This window comes from Aethalodelphis obliquidens, unplaced genomic scaffold (assembly GCF_003676395.1).
Source record: "Aethalodelphis obliquidens isolate GAN/ISIS:26980383/991018 unplaced genomic scaffold, ASM367639v1 scaffold4, whole genome shotgun sequence".
Taxonomy (NCBI): Eukaryota; Metazoa; Chordata; class Mammalia; order Artiodactyla; family Delphinidae; genus Aethalodelphis; species Aethalodelphis obliquidens.
The window spans coordinates 74,536,111-74,563,739 of record NW_020837948.1 but is presented as its reverse complement, the minus strand read 5'-3'; the positions used below and the strand labels follow the sequence as shown (position 1 = coordinate 74,563,739).

Below are 27,629 nucleotides of genomic sequence, written 5' to 3'. Positions count from 1 at the left end.
TTTTTAATGTAAATGTTTTAATGGGATTTAGAAAGGAGTGGATATAAACACATTTACTCTTAATAATTATTTATTGAGCACTCATTATATGCCAGAAGTATTATAGGCCTTGGGGACACAATAGTAATAGAGAAGTATAAAAAACAAAAACAACATTTTTCTCAGAGAGGTAACATTCTAGTTAAGGGAGACAGATACACAGGTAAAAAAAATAATACAGGTATTTCTTACCATCTGAACTTTCACTACTCGAATTCAAGAACCAAAAAGATTCGGAAACAGTTCTAGGTAAGTCTCTTGTTATCTTAACATCTGCTACTTTTTATCTTAAACTCAGGAGCTAAGTTGATTAGAATAACAGATATGCCTCAATATTCCAACTAGTCAGAATCAAGAACTTAATAGATTTAGACGACCAGGGATACCTGCATATAAGATTTGGTAGTGATGAGGGCTCTAAAGAAAATAAGGAACAAGAAGGAGGTGTGAGAATGGGCAGGAAGTCAGGGAAGACCTCTCTAACGATACCAGCCATGTAGATACCTGAGAAAAAGACAACAACGTTTCATGTACAGGGAATCCTAAGTGCAAAAATTCTGAGCTAGGAGTGTGCTTGGCATCTTTGTGGAACAGCAAGGAAGACAGTGTGGTTGGAGTGGACTGAATGAGTGGAAAAGTAATAGGGGATGAAATAAAAGAGGAAGCCAGGAGTCAGATCATATAGGGCCTGTGGACTATGATAAAGACTTGCCTTTATTCTGAATGAGTTGGGAAACCATTAGAGGCTTTTGAAGGTTGTTTCAAAAACACCACTCCAGGGCTTCCCTGGTGGCGCAGTGGTTGAGAGTCCGCCTGCCGATGCAGGGGACACGGCGTTGTGCCCCGGTCCTGGAAGATCCCACATGCCGCGGAGCGGCTGGGCCCGTGAGCCATGGCCGCTGAGCCTGCGCGTCCGGAGCCTGTGCTCCGCAACGGGAGAGGCCACAACAGTGAGAGGCCCGCGTACCGCAAAAAACCCAAAAAAACAAAAACCAAAAAAACAAAAAACACCATCCTAATTAGCCTGAAAAACAGCAATATTAAAAGAAAAAAACCCATACGGGAACAATGATGTTAATTACCAGTATTGTCCACATATATTTATCACTATGTTCTAAATAAGTCTCTGAAATTCTAGGGGTATGTTTCCTCAGAGAGTCTAGAGAATGAGTTCTTGATTTTTCAATTGCATTGTGACTTTAACTCCCAAGTAGAAATGACAAAGGGTACTGGTTATCCCTAACTGCAAGAAAACCACAGTAATTTCAACTGTACTCCTGTTTTTAGCTTAACAGCATTAATAAAAGTGTTCATCATAAAATCTACCAATACTTCTTTTATAGTAACAATAGTTAACTGAAGATCACATTATTGTAATTTATTAATTCTTTACTTGGGACAAATAGCTCACCTGGGACAAAAAATTCTGTTGGCGTAAACCAATGAAACTCCAAATGAAATCCCAAGTGAATAGCCTTCAAGGTGACAAGAAAAATCAAGTAGAGAACGGACACTGTGCCTGTAAGGAAAAATTCAGAAACCATTTATCAACTTTGTTTTACAGACTATTTCAAAATCAAGTTTTGTTTCTACATTCTCAGCATAGTTTGGAAAATTATTACCTTTGTCGTTTATGCCCACTAAAACCCAGGTAAGATCTAAAGAACAGAAACGAGCTATGTGAGATATCAAAAAACAAAGCAAAAAACTATGTAGTAGGCCTAAGAAGAACTTATGACCTGAATTTAGTGGAAGATACATGCAGAGAGTCCATTATAAAATTGTAAGGTTACATAGGAGAGAAAAAACAACCTGAAACTGACTCTTATTCTTTGTATTGAAAGTATTAGAGGGGAATTCCCTGGCAGTCCAGTGGTTAGGACTTCTCGCTTTCACTGCTGAGAGCGCAGGTTCAATTGCTGGTCGGGGAACTTCAAGATCCCGCAAGCTGTATGGCGTGGCCAAAAAATAAAGAAATAAATAAAAAATTTTAAAATGAAAAGGAACGGGTAAAATTAACTTAAAAAAAAGTATTAGAGACAGTCAATAAGTTGGAAAAGTCTGTCAAAATATTTGGTATAAGAAAGAAAAAAGAAAGAAAAGTAGTAAATGTGGATCATAAACTTACTTGAGAAAGGCAATAAGCCACATAATCCATGAACAATCTGATCTACTATCTAGATGAAGTTTTGATTGAGCAGTACTACTTGCTAGATGGAAAGATTCCAGATTCCATTCACTGTGTAAATGCCCACTTTATGTAGGGTAAAGTGGGCATTCAGAATTTCAGGATTTTTTAGTAGTCTAGATGTTAGAGGATTTAAGGAATTAAGTCCAGTCATTATGGAGTAGAGTCAAGAAATCCAGAAAGGTTTCTAGAGGAATTAGATTCTAATTTCTCTAAAGAAGCTTTATATAGTTTTAAAAGGGAAAGTACCAAGAAAAAGGGCAAAAGAAAAATATCCTTAAGGAGGTAGAGAATAATTAACCTGGTTAGAAGCCTAGTGATTATTTTGCCCAACTGAGCAAATTCTTCTATAAGTTTACATGCTAACTTTTAAAGATCTGTTCCATGGGAAAGTCGGCAAGCAAATCAGGAAACCACAAATGAGCTATATAAGCTCTACTGTGGGTTTGGAGGTTAGCTGATTCAGAAAGGATGAATACAAGAGGCTAAAGCTTATATAACCACAACTCTTCATTTTCTGTGTGTGTCTGTGGTAGTCAGTCTTACAGTGAATCCTGTTGTGAGGCAGAGGTATAGAGAAATATCCTTACCTCCTCCTTTGGTCTTCTGAAAACCCAAAGCCACCTCCTTGATGTGATGAGTAATCTAATTATTTCATACTCTAGGCTGCCTACCAAGAGGTCAGAACTATAGGGAGGAGGTGAAATCCTATTATCTATTTAGGTTATCAATTCTTTATGAATGATATCCTTGTCTTTAGTTAACCAGATCTGAGCTTTCATAGGGGTTCCTTTTCTAAAACAGGTCTCACAAAAAGAAGTCTGTTCCTTTAAGGAGGCAATAGTGTTCTAAGAAAGAAAAAGCACAGAGGAAGAGAGCAGAAGCAGAATAAACCTAAGGAGCTTCAGCTAGAGAACAATATCCCAGGTTGAAAGTCAAGTGATAATTTTGTGCTATACTCTTAAATAGATACTGTAGGAAAAAAATATTCCATAACCTCCCTTAGTAAGTTCTAATATTTCCAACACTTAGAATTGAGAATTCCTAAATTATCCACTTTGGATCTCTCCTGCTGAAATCTTACTCTACTTCCTCTAGCTGTTCTCTTAGAGGAAATGAGGAATAGTTGTTCAGTAAGGATAGAATGGAAACCACAGCAACTCATCCTTTTTTCTCTTTTTTTTAATTTGGTTGAACCGGGTCTTAGCTGTGGGAGTTGGGCTCCTTAGCTGCAGCTTGAGGGTTACTTAGTTTTGGCATGCAAACTCTCAGTTGCAGCATGCATGTGGGACCTAGTTCCCTGACCAGGGATCAAACCCAGGCCCCCTGCACTGGGAGCGTGGAGTCTTATCCACACTGTGCCACCAGGTAAGTCCTTTTTTTTTTTTTTTAATGCACCCAGCAACTCATCTTAAAAAGGGACTTGGACTTGAAATGGTCATCTATATTTTTCTTTTTTTTTTAAAGATGTTTTTTGATATGGACCATTTTTAAAGTCTTTATTGAATTTGTTACAATACTGCTTCTGTTTTATGTTTTGGTTTTTTTGGCTGCGAGGCATGTGGGATCTTAGCTCCCCCACTAGGGATTGAACCTGCTCCCCCTGCACTGGAAGGTGAAGTCTTAACCACTGGACTGACAGGGAAGAGCCCATCTATATTTTTCTCTCTTCCAACCTCCATAAAGAAAACCAAAAAGCAGGGTAACATATGCATGAACAAATTAAACATAGATGAACAGGCCTGGAAGGTAAGTATTGATATTTCCCCAGTCAGACCATATTTCCACAGAATCCAGCATGTATTCTACTACACAGAGGCTCTATAACACAGTGCCTTGGCTTACCTAGGATATTAAATTTTGAAAAAAATGAAGGAGATTTGAAATTAAGCAGTGGCAGGAGGAGCCCCATGAGGTAAAAGGGCACTGTCTTGGACTTATTCCACCACTTTTCAAACTGCTGGAGTCCCGAGTCATTGGTGTAGAAAATCATAGAGCCATTGTCAGGATGGTCATCACTCCTGGCGCTTGGACAAATCACTACAATAGGGAAGCAACAGATTAGAGAAGGCAACAAAGAACAGAAAATTACTACCCCCAAGACTGACACTTGTTCTGCCAACCTCAATTTTTACCATGAATGCTAAGTTTCTTCTTTCTGGAAAAAAATAGAGGGTTATATTTAGATATATTAGGAACCCTTTTTATTTATTTTTATTATTTATTTTTATTGAAATATAGTTGATTTACAGTGTTGTGTTAGTTTCAGGTATACAACAATGCGATTCAGTTATTTATATATTTATATATTCTTTTTCAGATTCTTTTCCATAATAGGTTATTAGAAGATACTGAATACAGTTCCCTGAGCTATACAGTAGGTCCTTGTTATCTATTTTATATATACTTATATTAGAAACCTTTTACCTATAAATAATTAAAGGTAGGAGAATGTTAGAAAATTTTGAGGTATAGCCTTAATTTCTACTTGAAATTATAAAATTATCGTACCAAATATCCTTTGGTCCCATTGCTAGAGAGAAAATACTGGGTTGGATGATATTTGATCCTATTTGTATAATAATATAAGAAATATCATACAGGTAATTGTTCACCGTGCTAATAACCCACACAAAGGCCAAAGAACAGGTTTCTTCTAACAATAAACAAAATCTCTGGGTTTGGAATAAAAAGTGGACACCATCAAAACATCTGCCATGGTATTGCCAAAATCTAATTATTGCTTATAGCTTAAGAATCTTGAATTCCAGCAATCCACAGTAACTGTCCTGGACGTTTATCACAACTTGTAGCAGCTTAAGAGCCCAGATGATATCCAGAGAACTGGGAACCGAGTAAAACGTATTTTTCCTAACACTGATCTTCTGTTAGCAGAGAGAATACAAATCATTCTCACTGTTTCTAGTTTCGTAATAGTACTTTTTCTAATAATCAGCTCTTTGTAAAGAATGTTTAATGCTAGTGAAAAATGCTGACAATTTTATTCTCTATCCGTTATTTCGCATACCACAAAACTAAACAATTTTCTTTCACCTTTTTTCTTAGTACTTTAACATGCACATTTTTCTTCTATGCTCTGGAGAGAAGTAAATTAACTTTAATTTTTGTGCTAATAACTGTGCTAATAATTACAGTGGTAAAGAGCACAGGCTATGGAAGTATATTGACTGAATAAAGAATCTCGACTCTGTCACTTAATAGTTATGTAACCTTGGGCAAGTCACTAACTTCTCTGTACCTTGGTTTCTGCATAGAAAATGAGAGAAAAGATCGACCTTATGGAGTTGCTGTAAAATATTTAGAACAATGCCTGCACACAGTAAGTATCCAATAAATGTGAGCTGTAATTTTAAATATTAACTGAGACGGATTGTTTCATACTTTATTTAATACACTGTTCAAAATAAACCAAAGAATCAAGAAGTGCTACTATCAACATATCACTATGCAAACTAAACTGACTTTGCTGATGGTGCTCTCCAAATTATCACTGTAATTGTGATATTTATGAACTCAACAATGAACTCTAGTGAAGAAATCCTATTAGATATTAATAAACTAGTTTTATCAATGGATATCAGAATAGCTATAGTAAAATGAATTTCTCTTTTAAGACAAGTATGTTACTTGGTCTTTTGAAAATTCTGAGGTAAGGAACAGGGTGCAAGAGATATATGTTTAAATTATACTAAAATACTTTAGTATAATTATTGAAAAGTGTATATGTGTGTGTTCACAGAAATAAAAGCTGATACTTCATTTTCTAGTGTTAATAAATGACAGGTTAATCAGTTTAATCAAGGGGTAAAATAAGACACTGAATAGAAAACATGGGAATGTACGCTTTATGAGAGGAGAAACTCTTGTCTGTCCATTATATCCCAGAGCCTAGAACAGTTCCTCACAGGTAATAGGCTTAATAAATATGCATTGAATGAATTGTCCTCTTAGTGATCAATGTGTACCTCCATCAAAATGCTATGAATTCAGTATAAACTTAAACACATAAAAGCTTTAGGTGATGTTAGTTACACTGTTAACCAGGTTATGTTATCTTTTCTATTCACTCTTCCTATGACTGCCATATTGGATAAACCCATAGGCCACAAACGTTTATTTTTAATAAATTAATTAAAAGAAACTTTTCTAAGAAATTAAGGGTTTTTTTTGACAAATCTTTAATTTATTTTTCTGTATTTACTAACCTTGGTTCATTATTAGGAAATTTAGGCCACAGATTTGTATATCTTAAATATTACTAACAATAAATATCTAAAACTAAGTTAACAAACTGAGAACTATGGTTCTAGACTTCCAAAACAATTAGCAGTGATATAGGTTCTTCAAAATGTGTATTGATCATAGGCAAATATGGATACTATAGATGTGAGCTATAACTGTGGATTGAATAATATGAACTAAATATTGTTTAGCTCACATTAACACAAAATTTTGTGGAGTATTTTTTTTTTTTTAAACATACTGACTGCCAACAACTTAATAGTGGCTTACTTAACATAATGATTTTATGCTGGTCATTTACCTAAAATAAAGTTATAGGTTCTATCTTAAAGCATTTTTGAAGCGAGGTGATGAATAAAGAAACAAGCCAAACTTTCAATTCCAAACTACTTACCAAGGTTGCTATCGTTGGTGCTCAGTATTGCATCTGTGTCATTAATGTGATGAATAAAGTCTAAAAATTAAGGGGAAAATATAGTTTAATACTGAATGAAAGATGCTAAATCAGTCACCCTCTAAAGTCTTTTACTTATAAAAATCTTTTAAGATCTACTGTGTGGTAATATTACCTAGTACACTGAACAAAGGCTACTTCACTGTTAACATAGCTTTACCTTCTTCAGCTTTCTCTACTTACAGGAACAATGTCACTGGTGTCACAGTCCCACTGTGTTTTACATGATTGAAGATTTTTTTAAAAAACTACTCACAAGGCTGAATTTAGTTAAAAGCCCTGGAATAAAGACAGTGTGCACAATTTTTTTACCTATACGGACACTAATTTATATAAGTGTAGTTACATCTTATATAATAAAGTTCTGAAGTCTGCAAAAGGGGTAAAGCCAGTACTCATAACAGCTGAGTTTATCTGGAAAAACACTTAAAGTTTTTACAAAGTATAGGACGTGCTATTATAAACTGAAGGCTATATAGTAATTATTGCTCACAAGCACCATTAAGTAATACTAAAAGAAGTAGCAAAACAAAAAGCTAATGCAGATACCTGAGCATTCATGTCATTCTAGAGTGAATGAGAGAATGGGTAAAGAATATGTTTTTACTTGCCTGAGGGAATTTACTTTATTCTGTTTGATGTTAATCTTTTATAACCTTAGTAAGCATTAATAAAAGTAATGTAAAACTTAAAAATAGGATGATAAAAAATGCTGGAGTAAGTTAAATATGTGAATTATTCATTCCATTGTACATTAAATATGTGAATTATATTGTAAGTTATATAAAAGTAAGTTAAATATGTGAATTATTCATCTCCATTGTAAAGTAAGTTAAATATGTGAATTATTCATCTCCATTGTATGCCTCTCAAGATAGAATGAAAGAAGTAGTCTAGTGCTCTAGGTTTTTACAGTTATCTCCAGGGCTTATTAGTGATTTAAGATAGGAAGTTATGAATCTTTAAGGAATTCCTGGTGCCAAAGACTTACATAACGCTAGTAAAACCTTGATACCAAATATACTGGGTTGAACTGTATTCTCCCCAAATCCATGTCCATCGGGAAACTCAGAATGTGACCATATTTGGAAACAGACTCTATGTAGAGATAATCAAGTTAACATTAGGTTATACTGGATTAGGATAGGCCCTAAATTTAGTGACTGGTGTCTTTAATAAGAACAGGAAATTTTGGACAGAGAGACACTGAGGGGAGATGGCCATGTGAAAGCAGAAGCCGAAACTGGAGTGATACACCTATAACTCAAGGAATACCAAAGACTGCCAGCAGTCGATCACCAGAAACTAGAAAGAGGCAAGAAAGGCTTCTTCCCTAAAGGCTTCAGAGGGAGCAGAGAGCCCTACAGATACTTTGATTTTGGACTTCTATTTTCCAGGACTGTGGGAGAGAACAAATTTCTCTTGTTTTACGCCAAACAGTTCATGGTAATTTGTTACACGCAGCCCTAATACATCAAGGCTCAATGAGGACAGTATGAGAAAGAAAAACTCTAGGCCACTATCTCTTATGAAGAGACACAAAAGTTCTAAATAAAATATTACTCCCACTCCTCCCAAAAGTAAACTGAATCCAGTAAGAAAATTTAAAATAAACATCATGACTTACAAACTAATTTAAGTTTGTCCCAGAATATAAGTATGATTTAAGTATTATAAAATGTATTCACTTAATTATCCATATTAACAATTTAAAGGAGAAAAGCTTTACAATCATTTCAAGAGATGTAGATTAAGTATTTAATAAAATCCAGCACACATTAATAAAAATGCTTAAGAAAACAATAGGCTAGAACATCTCTGAATTACTAAAGGGTACAACCCTTTGATCCTACAACTAATGCAATATATAATGGTGAAACATTAGAAAGATTTCCTCAGGAACAATATAAGGATGTCTACCAGCACTGCATCCATACAACTTTACAGTTTAAAAAAAGATAAATATATCTAGATGTATATATATGTAAACATATATACATGTGTGTGCATGTGCCTGTGTGTATATATGTACATATTAAATATAAATGTATGCATACAGATATGAATCATTCAAAAAATAATAACTAGAGAGGAAGTACTTTTCACTATTCATGGATGACAGAACTACCTAAATAGAAAATCGAAAGTCAATCTACAAAATTATAAGCAATAAGAGTTCAACACATTTACTAGATTCAAGATAAATATTAAAAATTTAATTAGGTTCTTTTATTATAACAGCAACAAATAACCTGAATTATTTATAATTAAAAACTATATCGTGAGAAGCAAGAAAAACTACAATTCTGCAGCCTGTGGAAGGAAAACCACATTCACAGAAAGATAGACAAACGAAAAGGCAGAGGACTATGTAACAGATGAAGGAACAAGAAAAACCCTCAGAAAAACAACTAAATGAAGTGGAGATAAGCAACCTTCCAGAAAAAGAACTCAGAATAATGATAGTGAAGATGATCCAGGAGCTTGGAAAAAGAATGGAGGCAAAGATCGAGAAAATGCAAGAAATGTTTAACAAAGACCTAGAAAAAGTGAAGAACAAACACCTAGAAGAATTAAAGAACAAACAGAGATGAACAATACAATAACTGAAATGAAAAATATACTAGAAGGAATCAATAGCAGAATAACTGAGGCAGAAGAATGGCAAGTGACCTGGAAGAGAGAATGGTGTTCACTGCCACGGAAGAGAATAAAGAAAAAAGAATGAAAAGAAATGAAGACAGCCTAAGAAACCTCTGGGACAACATTAAATGCAACAACATTCACATTATAGGGGTCCCAGAAGAAGAAAGAGAGAAAGGACCCGAGAAAATATTTGAAGAGATTACAGTCGAAAACTTCCTTAACATGGAAAGGAAACAGCCCCCAAGTCCAGGAAGTGCAGAGAGTCCCAGACAGGATAACCACAAGGAGAAACACGCCAAGACACATAGTAATCAAATTGACAAAAATTAAAGACAAAGAAAAATTATTAAAAGCAACTAGGGAAAAATGACAAATAACATACAGGGGAACTCCCATAATGTTAACAGCTGATTTCTCAGTAGAAACTCTACCAGCTAGAATGGCGTGGCACGTTGTATTTAAAGTGATGAAAGGGAAGAACCTACAACCAAGATTACTCTACCCAGCAAGGATCTCATTCAGATTGACAGAGAAATCAAAAGCTTTACAGACAAGGAGAAGCTGAGATAATTCAGCACCACAAAATCAACTCTCCAACAAATGCTAAAGGAACTTCTCTAACTGGGAAACACAAGACAAGACAGGGACTTACAAAAACAAACCCAAAACAATTGAGAAAATGGTAATAGGAACATACATATTTGATAATTACTTTAAATGTGAATGGATTAAATGCTCCAACCGAAAACACAGGCTTGCTGAATGGATACAAAAACAAGACCCATATATATGGTATCTACAAGAGACCCACTTCAGACCTAGGGACACATACAGACTGAAAGTGAGGGGATGCAAAAAGATATTCCATGCAAATGGAAATCAAAACAAAGCTGGAGTAGCAATACTCATACTAGATAAAATAGACTTTAAAATAAAGAATGTTGGGCTTCCCTGGTGGCACAGTGGTTGAGAGTCCGCCTGCTGATGCAGGGGACACAGGTTCGTGCCCCAGTCCGGGAATATCCCACATGCCGTGAAGCAGCTAGGCCCGTGAGCTATGGCCACTGAGCTTGCGCATCTGGAGCATGTGCTCCGCAATGGGAGAGGCCACAACAGTGTGAGGCCCATGTACCGCAAAAAAATAAAAATAAAAAAAATAAAGAATGTTACAAGAGACAAGGAAGGATACTACATAATGATCAAGGGATCAATCCAAGAAGAAGACATAACAATTATAAATATATATGCAACCAACAGAGGAGGACCTCAATACATAAGGCAAATGCTAACAGCTATAAAAGATGAAATTGACAGCAACACAATCATAGTGGGGGACTTTAACAACTCACTTACACCAATGGACAGATCATCCAGACAGAAAATTAATAAGGAAACACAAGCTTTAAATGACAAAGTAGGCCACATAGATTTAATTGACATTTATAGTACATTCCATCCGAAAACAGCAGATTACACTTTGTTCTCAAGTGCACATGGAACACTCTCCAGAACAGATCACATCTTGGGTCACAGATCAAGCTGCAGTAAATTTAAGAAAATTGAAATCACATCAAGCATCTTTTCCAACCACAACGTTGTGAGATTAGAAATAAATTAACATAATAAATTACGTTTTTAAAAAAAACGTAAAAAACACAAACAGGACGTCCCTGGTGGTGCAGTGGTTAACAATCTGTCTGGCAATGCCGGAGACACAGGTTCGAGCCCTGGTCTGGGAAGATCCCACATGCCATGAGCCACAACTACTGAGCCTGCGCTCTAGAGCCCATGAGCCACAACTACTGAGCCTCTGTGCCACAACTACTGAGTCTGCGCTCTAGAGCACGTGCTATGTGACAAGAGAAGCCACCGCAATAGGAAGCCTGTGCACCGCAATGAAGAGTAGTCCCTGCTCTCCGCAACTAGAGAAAGCCTGCACACAGCTATGAAAACCCAATGCTGCCAAAAATAAATAAATTAAATAAATTAAAAAGAAAAAACACAAACACATGGAGGCTAAACAATATGTTACTAAAAAACCAAGAGATCACTAAAGAAACCAAAGAGAAAATCAAAAAATACCTAGAGACAATGAAAACACGATGGCCCCAAAACCTATGGGATACAGCAAGAGCAGTTCTGAGAGGGAAGTTTATAGCACTACAATCCTACCTCAAGAAACAACAAAAATCTCAAACAATCTAACCTTACACCTAAAAGAACCAGAGAAAGAAGAACAAACAAAATCCAAAATCAGAAGAAGAAATCATAAAGATCAGAGCAGAAATAAATGAAATAGAAACAAAGAAAACAATAGCAAAGATAAATGAAACTAAAAGCTGGTTTTTTGAGAAGATAAACAAAATTGATAAACCTTTAGTCAGACTCATCAAGAAAAAGAGGGAGAGGACTCAAATCAATAAAATTAGAAATGAAAATGGAGAAGTTACAATGTACACCACAGAAATACAAAGCATCATAAAAGACTACTACAAACAACTCTATGCCAATAAAATGGACAACCTGGAAGAAATGGACAAATTCTTAGAAAAGTATAACCTTCCAAGACTGAACCAGGAAGAAATAGAAATATGAACAGACCAAGCACAAGTAATGAAATTGGAACTGTGATTAAAAATCTTGCAACAAACAAAACTCCAGGACCATATGGCTTCACAGATGAATTCTATCAAACATTTAGAGAAGAGCTAACACCCATCCTTCTCAAACTCTTCCAAAAAATTGCAGAGGAAGGAACACTCCCAAACTCATTCTACGAGGCCACCATCACTCTGATACCCAAACCAGACAGAGATACTACAAAAAAAGAAAATTACAGACCAATATCACTGATGAATATAGATGCAAAAATCCTCAACAAAATGCTAGCAAACAGAATCCAACAACACATTAAAAGGATCATACACCATGATCAAGTGGGATTTATCCCAGGGATGCAAAGATTCTTGCATTAATATGCAAATTAATCAATGGGATACATCATATTAACAAATTGAAGAATAAAAGCCACATGATCATCTCAATACATGCATAAAAAGCTTTTGACAAAATTCAACACCCATTTATGATAAAAACTCTCCAGAAAGTGGGCACAGAGGGAACCTACCTCAACATAAATAAAGGCCATATATGACAAACCCACAGCAAACATCATTCTCAATGGTGAAAAACTGAAGGCATTTCCTCTAACATCAGGAACAAGACAAGGATGTCCACTCTCGCCACTATTATTCAACATAGTTTTGGATGTCCTAGCCATGATAATCAGAGAAGAAAAAGAAATAAAAGGAATACAAATTGGAAAAGAAGAAGTAAAACTGTCACTGTTTGCAGATGACATGATACTATACATAGAGAATCCTAAAGATGCCACCAGAAAACTACTAGAGCTAATCAATGAATTTGGTAAAGTTGCAGGATACAAAATTAATGCACAGAAATCTCTTGCATTCCTATACACTAATGATGAGAAATCTGAAAGAGAAATTAAGGAAACACTCCCATTTACCACTGCAACAAAAAGAATAAAATACCTAGGAATAAACCTACCTAAGGAGACAAAAGACCTGTATGCAGAAAACTAAAAGACACTGATGAAAGAAATTAAAGATCATACAAACAGATGGAGAGATATACCATGTTCTTGGATTGGAAGAATCAACACTGGGAAAATGACTATACTACCTAAATCAATCTACAGATTCAATGCAATCCCTATCAAACTACCACTGGCATTTTTCACAGAACTAGAACAAAAAATTTCACAATTTGTATGGAAACACAAAAGATCCCGAATAGCCAAAGCAATCTTAAGAACGAAAAATGGAGCTGGAGGAATCAGGCTCCCTGACTTCAGACTATACTACAAAGCTACAGTAATGAAGATAGTATGGTACTGGCAGAAAAACAGAAATACAGATCAATGGAACAGGACAGAAAGCCCAGAGATAAACCCACGCACATATGGTCACCTTATCTTTCATAAAGGAGGCAACAGTATACAATGGAGAAAAGACAGCCTCTTCAATAAGTGGTGCTGGGAAAACTGGACAGCTACATGTAAAAGAATGAAATTAGAACACTCCCTAACACTATACATAAAAATAAACTCAAAATGAATTAAAGACCTAAATGTAAGGCCAGACACTATAACACTCTTAGAAGAAAACATAGGCAGAACACTCTTTGACATATATCACAGCAAGATCCTTTTGACTCACCTCCTAGAGAAATGGAAATGAAAACAAAAATAAACAAATTGGACCTAATGAAACTTCAAAGCTTTTGCACAGCAAAGGAAACCATAAACAAGATGAAGAGACAACCCTCAGAATGGGAGAAAATATTTGCAAATGAAGCAAGTGACAAAGGATTAATCTCCAAAATTTACAAGCAGCTCATGCAGCTCAATATCAAAAAAACAAACAACCCAATCCAAAAATGGGCAGAAGACCTAAATAGACATTTCTCCAAAGAAGATATGCAGATTGTCAACAAACACATGAAAGCATGCTCAATATCACTAATCATTAGAGACCTACAAATCAAAACTACAGTGAGATATTACCTCACACCAGTCAGAATGGCCATCATCAAAAAATCTACAAACAATAAATGCTGGAGAGGGGGTGGAGAAAGGGGAACCTTCTTGCACTGTTGGTGGGAATGTAAATTGATACAGCCACTATGGAGAACAGTATGGAGGTTCCTTAAAAAACTAAAAATAGAACTACCATACAACCCAGAATCCCACTACTGGGTATATACCCTGAGAAAACCATAATTCAAAAAGAGTCATGTACCACAATGTTCACTGCAGGTCTATTTACAATGGCCAAGATATGGAAGCAACCTAAGTGTCCATCGACAGATGAATGGATAAAGAAGATGTGAAAAAAAAAAAAAGATGTGGCACATATATTCAATGGAGTATTACTCAGCCATAAAAAGAAACGAAATTGAGTATTTTGTAGTGAGGTGGATGGATCTAGAGTCTGTTATATGAGTGAAGTAATTCAGAAAGAGAAAAACAAATACCGTATGCTAACACATATACATGGAATCTAAAAAGAAAAAAAAAGTTATGTAGAACCTAGGGGCAGGACAGGAATAAAGACGCAGGTGTAGAGAGTGGACTTGAGGACATAGGGAGGGGGAAGGGTAAGCTGGGACGAAGTGAGAGACTGGCATGGACTTACATATACTACGAAATGTAAAATAGACAGTGGGAAGCAGACACATAGCTCAGGGAGATCAGCTCAGTGCTTTGTGACCACCTAGAGGGGTGGGATAGAGAGGGTGGGAGGGAGATGCAAGAGGGAGGAGATATGGGGATATATGTATATGTATAGCTGATTCACTTTTTTATACAGCAGGAACTAACACACCATTGTAAAGCAATCATACTCCAATAAAAGTGTTAAAAAAAAAGACCCAATGCAGGCATAAATAAACAAACAAACAAACAAATAATTTTGTTTTACGAAGGAAAGAAAACAGGTGAGGGGAACATGAAGGTTCTTTATGTTGTTCCATTTAATTTGTACATGTTTGAAATTTTCTATAATAAAAAGTATGTGTATTTGAATATTAAACTAAAACTGCTTTACTAAAGAAAAAAAATTTTAGGGTCCTGAGAATAAAATAAGTCTAAAAATAAGATATGTAAGACCTTTATCAATAAAAATTTAAAAGATATTTAAAAAGACCTAAATAAATGGAGAACTATTCCATGCCATGATCATGGACAGTAAGACTCAGTATCCTAATGATATTATTCTCTCCACATTTATATATCCAATGCAATGCCAATCAAATTCTAAAGTCAGTACCCTAATGACATCAATTATGGTAGTGGTTGATACATTAAGGTACACTGATAAATTCAATACAATTTCAATCAAATTCTGATTGGAATTTTTTGTGGAATTTGACAAGTTGATTCTAAAATGTATGTGGAAGAGTTGTGGGCCATAATGAAAAAGACTGAGTAATTTGAAAGTAAAAGAAAAACTTCTGAACCGGAGAGCCACCACAGACCAAGTGAAGATAAGTCACTAACTGGAAGATATTTGCATACATTAATGAATAAATATTAGTATCAAAACTTTACAAAGAGTTCCTATAAATAAATAAGAAAAAGACCAACAATCCAAAAGAAAAATGGGCAAAGGATATAACAAGCTATATAATGTCCAATTAAGAGAAGATGTCTAGGATCATTCCTTATGAGGAGAAATGCAAATTAAACCATATCCCAACTGGCAAAATTTAAGTCTGATAATATCAAGTGTGGATGAGGATGTGGAACAAGGGGAAGTTTCCTAAACTGTTGGCAGGAATATAACTGGTATAAGAATGATAAAGAACAATCCCGTAATTTCTAGTGAAGTTGAAAATGTGAATATTCTAAGTTCCAGCAATTTGTCTTATAGGTACATAGTTTGAAGAAACTCTCCCACATATACACAAGGAGACAAACAATGATGTTTAACAAAATCTTGTTTGTAACAGGAAAGTACATAACTGAAAACAAATTAAATAGCAAGAGAATGGATAAAGAAGTCACAGTACATTCATATTATGGAATAAAGCAGTTAAATTGAACTAGAACAATGTATTATTGAAGATGATTACAGAAAAAAGCAAGTTGCAGTAGCATTTATACAGATTAAAAACATGCAAAATAATATGGTATGTTGCTTATATATTTATATAGTAAGATAACAAAAACATGTAGGTACCATTATTTTGTACCAAAATTAGGGAAGAAGGAAAATGAAATTGAGAAGGAGTACACCTGGGGCTACATTTATAGGTCTGTAAGAATAGAGAACTAATGTAAATATGGCAAAATGTTAAGACATGAAAACTCATTTAGTGGGTACAATGGTATTTCTATTACCCTCTGCATTTCCTTGGTAGTTTGAAACATTTCATAATTTCTCATACAATAAAAATGATTGTTAATAAAAAAACTTAATTAAAATGCTAATTTTATGGTTTAAAATAAAAATAGAATTTATCTCCCTCACTCACCTGCCTCTCAAAAGTTCTTAGGAAAACTAGCTGTTGTAGTTAGTTATGTTAGAACTTATTTTGAAATTTGGTTTTCATGTAAATCTAGATTTTAAATATATAGGGCTTATTTAATAATATATTTCCCATATAAATTCCACTATTCTATTGTTTCCTAATTTTAGATTCTAATATTTTGAAAATACATGACTGAAACTTGTTTCTTCAAGACTCTACACATTGAATTCTTTAGCAACAAACACCAAGGAACTTCATAAGTTTTTCTGTTACACTAAAATTTTGTGGTAACAATTGAGCAATGCTTAAAACATCTGTTAGAACTTAGAAATATTTTATGTTAATTAGAGAATTTGAAGGAATATTATTTATTCAAAAATTAATTTTTGGAAATTAACATACACATTGTATTTGAGATCATAACCATAGAAAACAAACTGAATCAAGTATATCTTCTAGAATTACAAATATTACTTTTTACTTTATTAATCTCAAGGCCAGAATTTAAGGTTGAAATGAAAACATTATAGTAGTTATTGTATCTGAAAGTAACTCTGTTAAATATGGATATGGATACTTACTAAAAATAAACTTTCCAGTATTAAAAAGAAAATTAGACATAAGCACCCAATACACTATCATTGCTCCAATAAGAGACACCAAGGAGCAAAGGAGACTTGACCACTGCCCAAAGGAGCCAAAATAATATCTGCAGACATCTGGATATTCCCAGGTAGTGGTATCCACTGATGCTAGATAAAATATAAAAGGGAAAGAATAAAATTAGATGTTAATCATATATTCCATATTCATAATTTGTGTTCTCCAAATTAAATCAAAACATTTAGCAAAAGACTATGGGTATTCCACCACCAGGCATTAGACCATATTATGAAATAATAGTAATTAAAACATTATATACAGCAGAAATTAACATAACATTGTAAATCAACTATACTTCAATTAAAAAAACAAAACAAAAAATTATAGAACAAATACATAAAAAGAAATGTAGGTGAATGAAATAGTACAGGTAATCTGAAAAGATTATAGTATCATAAAATTTTATAATTAATAAAACCAAGTGATAAACCAAGGCTAGAAAAAAATCATCAATAAGGGACAGAAGACATTATCCAATATTTGGCATACTTAATAATAACATTTCTTGAGTCATACTTCACACCACATGCCAATTTAAATTTCAGATAATGAGGGAAGTGGGGAAGGGCAATAGAGTAGTAGAGGAATAAGAGGTACAAACTATATATTATCTATAAAGTAAGCTAATAGGATATATTGTGTAATATGACGAATATGGCCAATATTTTATAATAACTAAATGGAATGTAAATTTTAAAAATTGTGAATCACTATACTGTACACCTGTAACTTATATAAAATTGTACATCAACTATACTTCAATTAAAAAAAATTTGAGACAATTGAGTTAATTTAAAAATTAAATAACAGAAAATTTAGATGACAATGTAAAAATAGCACCTGAAAGGTTATCCTTTTCTATCAACTGAAGAAATAGAAATTACAGTGGAAAAGATAGGCAGATATAAACAAACTAATACGATACAAAAGCCATTCAAATATTGAATAGGAAAGAAATTAACAAAAAATAGCAGGTAAAGGGCTAACTGCTACCTCATATAAAGAATTTAGCATATCTATAAGAGCACCAAGGGACTTGTGGATAAATGGGAAAGGGATATGACTAAATAATACAATTAAGAGAAAATATACCACTGCTTAGTAGAAACAGAATAAAACTGGAGGCAAAGCCTGGTCTGTTGATTCGCACTTGCTAAGATTCAATGAAATAATGTATGTCTATTTAGGTCCTAAACTAAAACAACCTAAAAAAGGTATTTCCCGGATCTAAATTATAGAAATGACTGGAGGTAACGCATTGGTACAACTTTGAGAATTCATTACAAAGGACACATTGCTCACATTTTCATACTTAACAATTTCTACTTTTAGGAGATTCCAACATTTAGATCTTTTGGTAGGGATAGGTCAAAACAAGTCACCATAAACTGATAAGAATCATAGAATTCTCAATTTAGTTCTAGCAAAGACCTTATTTTTAAAATACAACTTTTTAAATGATTCTTATGAGGAAATTAGCACCAAAGTAAATGCACTCTGCAAAGAACAAGACTCTCAGAATTTCAAAGGCAGCCACTAAATTCATTAACATATCAGTTCAGTCAAATGCTATGAATTAGAGAAATAAATCTTTAGGCAGAAAATAGTTAACACATTTGTGAAATGTACACATTAGTGATCTACCTCAGCATAAATTCTTAATACCCATATCACTCATCTGTTTTTACAGTGGCAAGTTCTTACATATGATAGTTCGTGATTTCACCACTCTGTAGCAGCAATAAAGTGTTAAAAGGCCCATCAGCATGATGACACACATTCCAGTAGTAAACCCAGCCTGTTTATAAAAATACAGAACAACATATATCATCATTTTAGAATAAATTCATATATAACCATATTGTTACCCTAAACAATTATGATTAAAAACCAGACAACTAATGTAAAATTAAATATAATCATCTAGGGACCTCCTTGGTGGTGCAGTGGTTAAAAATCTGCCTGCCAATGCAGGGGACACGGGTTCCATCCCTGGTCCAGGAAGATCCCACATGCTGCAGAGCAACTAAACCCATGCACCACAGCTACTGAGCCCGCACTGTAGAGCCCATAAGCCACAACTACTGAGCTCACGTGCCACAACTACTGAAGCCCGCGTGCTGCCACTACTGAAGTCTGCGCGCCTAGAGCCCGTGCTCCACAAGAGAAGCCACCGCAAATGAGAAGCCCGCGCACCGCAGCGAAGAGTAGCCTCCACTCGCCGCAAGTAAAGAAAGCCTGCGTGCAGCAACGAAGGCCCAACTCAGCCAAAAAATAAATAAATAAAATTAAAATTAATAAATATAATCATCTATTTTCTTTAATAAATTTTATGTAGATTTATTAAAACCTCTATTGTAAAACTTAAAATACAAAGAGAAAAAAATTCTGGTAAAAAGTGTGCTGAAAATTATATTACCTGTTTTATGCCCCAAGGAATACTTAGTATAGATGTTCCCATCATGGTATTCCAAATCATAAAACTGAAAGCAGAGTAACAGCAGTAAAAATATGACGTTTGACTCTTCAAACATTTTAATTAAGACAAAAAATTAAAATAATCAATAACTTTTGTTTACAAAAAGTTTGTTATGCTCCAAAAAGTAGTTTTACTCACATGGTTACTAAACTGGTGTTTTTACCATATCCTTCAGTGCAACTTTGAAGTTTATAAGCAGAACCTAATGGACTATACACATAGCACTCTTCTGGAGCTGGAACTACATGATCTGGGGCAACCTGGTTAAAAAAAAAAAAGTACAGAAATGTTAGAACCAGTAAATGTGCAACAGAGGATATTTTCTATACAACAGAGTACCTGACTCTAGACACATTTCCAAATATCATGAACAATTAAATAGTGTGTATATCTGATTAATATAAAAATTATTTTTCAAATAGAGTAGAAGATCTAAAGGAGCAAGAGTTTAAATACTATAAACAATAAACTGTTCATCTCAAATGAGAATGAATTCCTAGAGTATGCAATTGTCAAAATATTCTTCTCTTCATTTTCATGAGACAGGAGGAAGAAGAGCCAGCAAAGACCTAGATTAAGTAATTCTAGATGGAGGAGACTTGGGTCTGAAGTGAGGGAAATTTTAAGAATGAAGTGGTCACCAAACTCCTATATGAAGGTGGTTTTAGCAAAGAGGCAGGTAGGGAACTCAAACTATAAAGAATTGAGGAGTCAATAGAAGGGAAAGAAAGGAATAATAAATATGGACTATTCTTCTAAATGCTTTGGTACCAGAAGAAAAAGGTGAGCTAAAGTGGCTTAAGGAAAAGGCAAAGCAAGGGTTCTTAAAGACAGAAGATGTAAGCAAAAGGGAAGGAGCCAATAGAGAGGTTGAAGACGTACACAGAAAGAACAATTGAATAGATATACATTTTTATACACATAGCTCCCACCTTACCCTGACACATTTCTTTCTAATTCTACCTCCCTATTTTGGAGGGGAAAAAAATATGGTTTCCTGATGGAATTCTGACCATCTCCCTGAGAATTGTCCTTTGAGAATATGTAGTCCTTACACATAATATTAAAGACGTAGGAGCTGACTGGTATAAATCAACAATCTTTTATATCAGTACTTACTATGTAAATCTACAACTCTGTGCTAGGTTTAGCATTCAAGTAAAAATAATATACAACCCCTAACTTCAAGAAGTTTAAATACCAGTTGGAACACATGTGAAACAATTAGAAAACGCTATAAGAATAAAAATTAAGTGTTCAACTCGAACACAGGAATGACAATAATAATGATAACAACAACAATGGGGACTAGAATAGTTGGGAAACACCTCAAGAAAGTGGGGCATTAGGACTCAGCAGGTAGACAGGATACGAACTGGTGCAAAAAGAAAAAATATCAAATCCTTCTCTCTTTATGCATATGATTGGTGGTGTCTTGCGGGCAAAGAATGTCTTGAATGCCATGCCTGGTGTGGCTTTGGAAACAACTATTTCCTATAGATACAAAAGCATATATGGAAATAGGTCTGCTGCCTTCTCTTTACCCTCAGTCCTCTTGGGTCTGAGTTCTGCTGTCTTCTACTATGGAGTAAAAAGAAAAAAGGGGCAGGACCATGTCTGTATCAGGCAGCAGATAAACCATGATATCTAGCAGAGCAAGTTCAGAAAAAGTGAAAATCAAAAGTTATCAGGGATAGGATTAGAAGCTACAGGATAAGAAATTATTAGGAGAGACAGAAAAATTGGAAGATTGGATCCCACACTCTCATCAGTGGTCTAGGACAGTGCTTTTCAAACTTGAATGTTCTTGTGATTCACACAGAGAATTTGTTAAAATACAGATTTTGATTCAGTAGATCTGGAGCAAGGACTGAGATTCTGCCCTTTTAACAAGCTCTCAGTGATGCTGATATTGCTGGCCTGTGCAGGTCACACTTTTATTAGCAAGCATCTAGGAGATGTCAGCAGCCAAATAATTTACTACCCTTCCCCAATTTAGAGTAAAAATATTAACTAAGTGGGGAAATTTTCAGAAATAAAAAGGTGTAACTGTGTAAAGACCTGACACCTGTGGTTTCATATTACTCTTCCCTAAAAGGTCTTTTAGGAAAAATAACTTTGGGATTCTCAGAAAATGAGCATGGATGTATACACACAATCATTAAAAATGGTCATATTATTAATTTTAGATCACTGTTTATATACTGTGATTAACTAGACTCATCTCACTGTCAGTTAACAAAAGGGATTCAACTTGGTGTACAATGCTGACTTAATTTCCAGGCAAACAACATACACTCAGACCTAGACTGGCCCAGTTGGTATCTCTGAAGTTTGCTTCCATAAGTACAGTCTCTAGGAGGTCTGAACTAGACCCAGAGATATTGGATTACTTCTACTCCCCAGAAGGCTTAGATAATTCTGACATGGAACTAAGACTTTATCACAACTATTGATGTAAAGACCTAGGGGAAGAAAAAGTGAAAAAATTGGGGAAAAAAATTATCCCACCCAGAATATTTTGGAAGTCCCTACTATGATGACACAGAAGGAGATCTTAATAATTCACAAGGCTTAAAATGAGATATCTGTGTTCAAGTGACTAGCCCAGTCCTTGCCCCTCAGTAAACATTTAGAGTGTTGAATTCCCTTCTCCCTTTTTATTACTACCTATAAAAAAATCATTATTTTTTTCTCAGAATGCTTCATTTTTCTTTCAACTTCCAAATTTCTGAATATCGTTAATTCTTATAAGAAATGAAATTACTTACATATTTTTGATTCTAAGATAATAACACAGATTTTGTAAGATCAAGAGTCAACAAACCATAGCCCATGGGCCAAATCTAGCCTTCAACCTTAACAGCCCCTTTGGTAAGGGGCTGTTTAAATGATTATAAAACAAAAGTAGAGAAGAATATGCAACAGCAGGTGGCCCACAAAGCTTCAAATGTTTAGTATCTGCTCTTTGACCCTGCTTTTTGATCTATAAAAGGACATCACCAAATAGGAAAAAAATATATGTATGTATATATTTCAGTTTCTCACTCCTGTAGAAAATTTCTATAAACATTTTTCCCTTGTAGCTTCAAACTTAAAAATTGAATAGACTAACCAGAACTTGTTATTATTTATGTTATTAATCAATGACCTAAACTACTTCAACTTTATCCTCCTCAAAGCTTTTAGGATTATGGATTAGCAGAATTTTAATCCAACAAATCTCTAGGCTGTTGTCAACATAGAGAGATTGTTTCAAATCTCTCTATGCCAGGCTAATAAGAATGAACTAGCCTGAGATGTAAGACGTATTAATTAATATCTTTGACTTTCCATGATGCTGTCCTTGGAATATGGCCAGCAAAAAGTTCAACTACTGGGAGCTGCCGTGGCTTATGTTGTTCAGTTCATTTCAACTTAAGCTGAGACAATTAGCAATGCTTTGCCCCTTACCAGTGCCTTGTCTGCAGGAGCAGTGAGCCGGCTGTAGTAATGAATCCTCTTGTTCATTGCAGAGGCATGGTCACTAACCCTCTGAATGACATCATTCACACTGACGATGTTTGTGGGCTCTATATAGAAAGGCCTAGAGAAGGGAATATACACTTGACAAAGAACGTTCAGGCAGAAATTCTGGAAGTCAGCCATTGAAGAAAATAACTTCTTGTCCTCCATTAGAAATGGGATGTACCAAGGCAAGGCATTCACTTCTCACTTTTGGTGGGAAAAGAAAATGTCACAAGAGAAGTATTATCCAATCCACAGAATAAAGCTTTTGTTTCATAATGCTATTACTTTAAACACACTTTTTTAAACTTAAGGAATTTTGCAATAGAGGAGACATAACGGAAAGACTTTCAATCAGTTATTAAAAAGAAATATAGCAGCTGGCAGTTTTCAACAATGAAACTCAGACAGACACGGCTTTGAATGTTCTCTCAAAAAGCATCTGGCACTGAATCAGAGAAATTACAGACAAAAATGTTCCTCTAGTTAAGAGTCTCTACTCCTTCTTTACGGGCCAAAGTTACTTCTTATGATAAATACAATTCCTATTTGTTGGTTCATGTACTAAGGATTAGTGATCTCAACCATCTCCCTTATGAAACTTATCCAAAATACTATCAAATAGAACATCAAGATACTAGAGATATTTTGTCTCATTCTACTTTTCTTAGATTTCAGTAACATACCATTATGTTACTATTTATACGTATGCTTTCTCCTCATAACTATGTCCCAATCAACTGCAGATTATGGTTTTCAATCATCATTTTCAGTCATTAACCCATTCAGTTCCTTATTGAAACTCCCTCCATTTGCTTTCTTTCCATTAATAAACTACCCAAAATGGAAAGATCTGGCACAAGCTCATGAAATGACTGCATTCCTCAGATCCCCTGAAGTCACAAATGACACTGTCTCCCAAATTGTATATAATTTGCTATTTCAGATTATACACAGATCCAAATAAGAAAGGGGAAAAAAGCCAGGAGGTTTATCACTGGTTCCACATAAGTCTTCTGCATTTACAGTTCTGAAATAAGCTTAAAAGTTATTAAAGTATGGTAACCATTTTTGGAGACACTGTTAATCTAATCTTGTGGGAAGCACTTGAAAAACCAAGTGACTAGAATTTTAGTTTATGCTATTTTTCCAAATAACTCTGTGATATTAGAGAAATTAAATTTAGCCTAGTCTCTCTAGTTAGCATACAGAATCTTTGAATCTTTCTTTTATTATTTACTCTCCATCACAGCATCTAAATTTGGTGGGTACTTTCTAGTTCAATCCAACAAATATCTAAGAGCACTTACTAGAGCAAGTATGTGGATACAGAGATCAACATGACATACTACCTATAGTAAGCATATAACTGCTAAATGAATTCATTGGTATCAATAAATCTCAAGGGGATACAATGAAAACGAAAGGGTTGGAGGCCAAATAAACTATCCCTACTTATAAATTTGGTAGGCTGAGATAACTATCTCGCCTTCCAAAGCATTAATGTGTTCTAAATAATTTACATCTCTACTGTGACACTCAGTAGTACTAAAAAGCAATGTAAAAATATTTGTCTGGGAGACAGTGTGGGGTCACACTCTACAGGGCATTCTCTTCTTGTTTTATAAGTATGATATCCGACAAAATTAAAGCTACAGCTTTAATGCCAACATAAAGCAGAGATTTAAGCTAATCAAGGATTACTAGTAGAGACTAACAAGTATGATATTGATAGAAAGAGTTGTAGATGTTCTACTTGTAGCTTATTATCTGAAAATTCAATGGTATTAATATCAAGCACTAAGTTGGCTTGAAGGCCTGTTGAAAAGCAGTCCAGGAAGAGCTACATTTCTTGGCTCCTGGCCTCTTACAGAAGTGTTAACTGTACCAGTTTAGTTGGCTTGGGTACTCAGAGAGCAGAATGACTCTGAAAGTTTTTCTTTTCCAACAGTTTTCATCAAGATGCTGAGTGCCTGTTCAAACAAATATTTTGGAATCTTTTCAATGCAGATTCTTTTAAAAAATATACAACCCAGCATATTTTAACTGAATTATTAGAAACATATGCTTAAAGCTTCATCTGAGAAAGTAAAAAATATAAATTATATTTCTAAATTGAACTTTAGTTGGATCTGAAAACACTTTTAAAATTAAAACTATACAGAGGACAATATTCAGAATAAAACATTTTTTGAAACTTGGGCTTTTTCTTTTGAACACAGTTTCACATGAGTGCTCCCTATCAATGTTACTTCCCATTTGAAATGTAGCTCAACTGTGCCACACTGAAAATAAATCATAATATTTTATGTAGAGGTTATATTTGTCTCACCTTAAAAATATTTATGGTCATGCTACAGAAAAAAAATGCTTTTAACGTTCGGCAAAATTTAAAAAAATATTTTAAAATGTGACTCAAAACCCTTTATTTTCATTTAATACACTTATAAACAAAGAAACCTTATTTCTACCTAACACCTTTTCTAGGTTCCACTCCTTAAATTCCTTAAAAGTTTTTGGCTTTTAAATCTGTCTCCACCCTTCTACTGACGAGTTATGCTTCTCTGAAGTTTAATAACAATTCCATGACTCTTAAAAAGGTTCATACTCAATATGAAGACCCTTCATTTAAAACTATTCCTTTAGGGCTTCCCTGGTGGGGCAGTGGTTAAGAATCTGCCTGCCAATGCAGGGGACACGGGTTTGAGTCCTGGTCCGGGAAGATCCCACATGCGGCAGGGCAACTAAGCCCATGTGCCACAACTACTGAGCTGGTGCTCTAGAGCCCTCGAGCCACAACTGCTGAGCCCATGTGCCACAACTACTGAAGTCCACACACCTAGAGCCCGTGCTCCACAACAAGAGAAACCATGTTAATGAGAGGCCTGCCCACTGCAACAAAGAGTAGCCCCCGCTTGCCGCAACTAAAAAGAAAGCCTGCACACAGCAACGAAGACCCAACGTAGCCAAAAATAAATAAATTAATTAATAAATTAAAAAAGAAACAAACTATTGCTTTATTCACATCTCTATGGAAGCTGCAACTCTCAAACACCTGCCAGATTGGAGTAGTTTGCTAGAAAATGAAAAGGGAATCAAGTATTCAAAACATCTTATACAAATAAACATTCAAAATAATGAACCCACTGTACTTGTATCTACCTGCTTGGTAGAACACTATGTCTGCCAGGCAGCTTTTCAATAAAGAAGACCGAAAAGAAGTTAATCAAGCCATTGTACCTAGATATTTATTGCTACAAAAAAAATATTGGTAACTTCTGGCTTGCCGACATGTTTCTTGCTTCCTCTGATGCCTAAATAACACCCTCTTTCACAAAAACCCTGCTCTACACTCCAACTTCACTGTCTCCAAAGGCTAAGCCTGTATAAGCTCTTCTCTTTCTATTATGGCTAATTAATTTATTGGTTCTCTAGTTTATTAAATATTGTTTAAGTGCCAACCAAGTATTCAGCACTGTGCTAAATGTTAAATGATGAATAGGACATAGAACCTCAAGGATCATAATCTACTGGAGGAGATACATAAGTAAGCAATTCCAATCCAGAAAGAAAAATAGAAAAAGAGAGAAAGTGCTTATGAGCAATAATGGGAGTAAGAAGATTGTGTGATGCTGGGTATGTGTACAGTACATAGAAGGGGAAACTAAACCACGTCTGGCAGACCACTGAGGAAGCTATTGTTGAGGTGAATTCTAAAAGATATAAAGGAGTTAATCAGGGATGGAGAACAGGAGGAAAGAAACAGTGCTTCAAAGAATGGAAAAGCATGTAGAAAGAACCCAGAAAATGAGCACAATATATTTTTTATAACTATAAGTAGTGAGAAGAGAAGTAGTAAGAGATGAGGTAAACCTGGGTTAGTACATGGAGGACTTCACATGCCAACAAAGACATAATCCTAAAGGGAAGAACTCTGTCTCCTTTGCTGATTCCTTCTCAAACCCCCAACCCTTAAATGTCAGAGTAACCCAGAGTTTAATCCAGACATTTTCTCTTCTCTGTCTACACTCAATCTCTTGGTGGATTTATCTAGTTACATAATTTTAAATATCATGTGTACGCTGATGGCACTCAAACTATTATCTTCAGCCTGAACTCCTGATTCATGTACCAAACTGCTCTCTGCTACCTCTCCCCAACCCCACCTCTAGGACTTCATTGTTTACCACACTAACCACAGTAGTTTCCTCACCATTCCCAACACACCGCAAGCATGTACCTACTTTAGGACCTTAGTTAATAATTTCAGGTATAAACAAAGGCTCTGAAGCCCTCTTCCCTAAATATTTTCATGGCTTGCTTTTTTACTTCTT

The 27,629-nt window shown here is 34.9% G+C and overlaps 1 protein-coding gene across 17 annotated transcripts in view; it reads right to left on the bottom strand.

Moving 5' to 3' along the window:
* SLC38A9 (solute carrier family 38 member 9) overlaps positions 1-27,629 on the bottom strand; it is a 109,878-nt gene that overhangs the window by 44,006 nt on the left and 38,243 nt on the right. For 16 of the 17 annotated variants that reach the window (XR_003431686.1, XR_003431687.1, XR_003431691.1 and 13 more), the window contains 8 exons: positions 23,242-23,374; positions 19,927-20,048; positions 19,729-19,792; positions 19,014-19,107; positions 17,228-17,398; positions 6,885-6,944; positions 4,073-4,267; positions 1,451-1,558 (listed from right to left, as the gene is read on the bottom strand). Coding sequence is in view for 10 of the 17 variants with exons in the window: in XM_027101099.1 (XP_026956900.1) it covers positions 1,451-1,558; positions 4,073-4,267; positions 6,885-6,944; positions 17,228-17,398; positions 19,014-19,107; positions 19,729-19,792; positions 19,927-20,048; positions 23,242-23,374 (947 nt within the window). In the remaining 7 variants the exon portion in view is untranslated. Of the gene's footprint in view, positions 1-1,450; positions 1,559-4,072; positions 4,268-6,884; positions 6,945-17,227; positions 17,399-19,013; positions 19,108-19,728; positions 19,793-19,926; positions 20,049-23,241; positions 23,503-27,629 lie in introns of all 17 variants that reach the window. The other variant, XM_027101101.1, reaches the window with a different exon arrangement.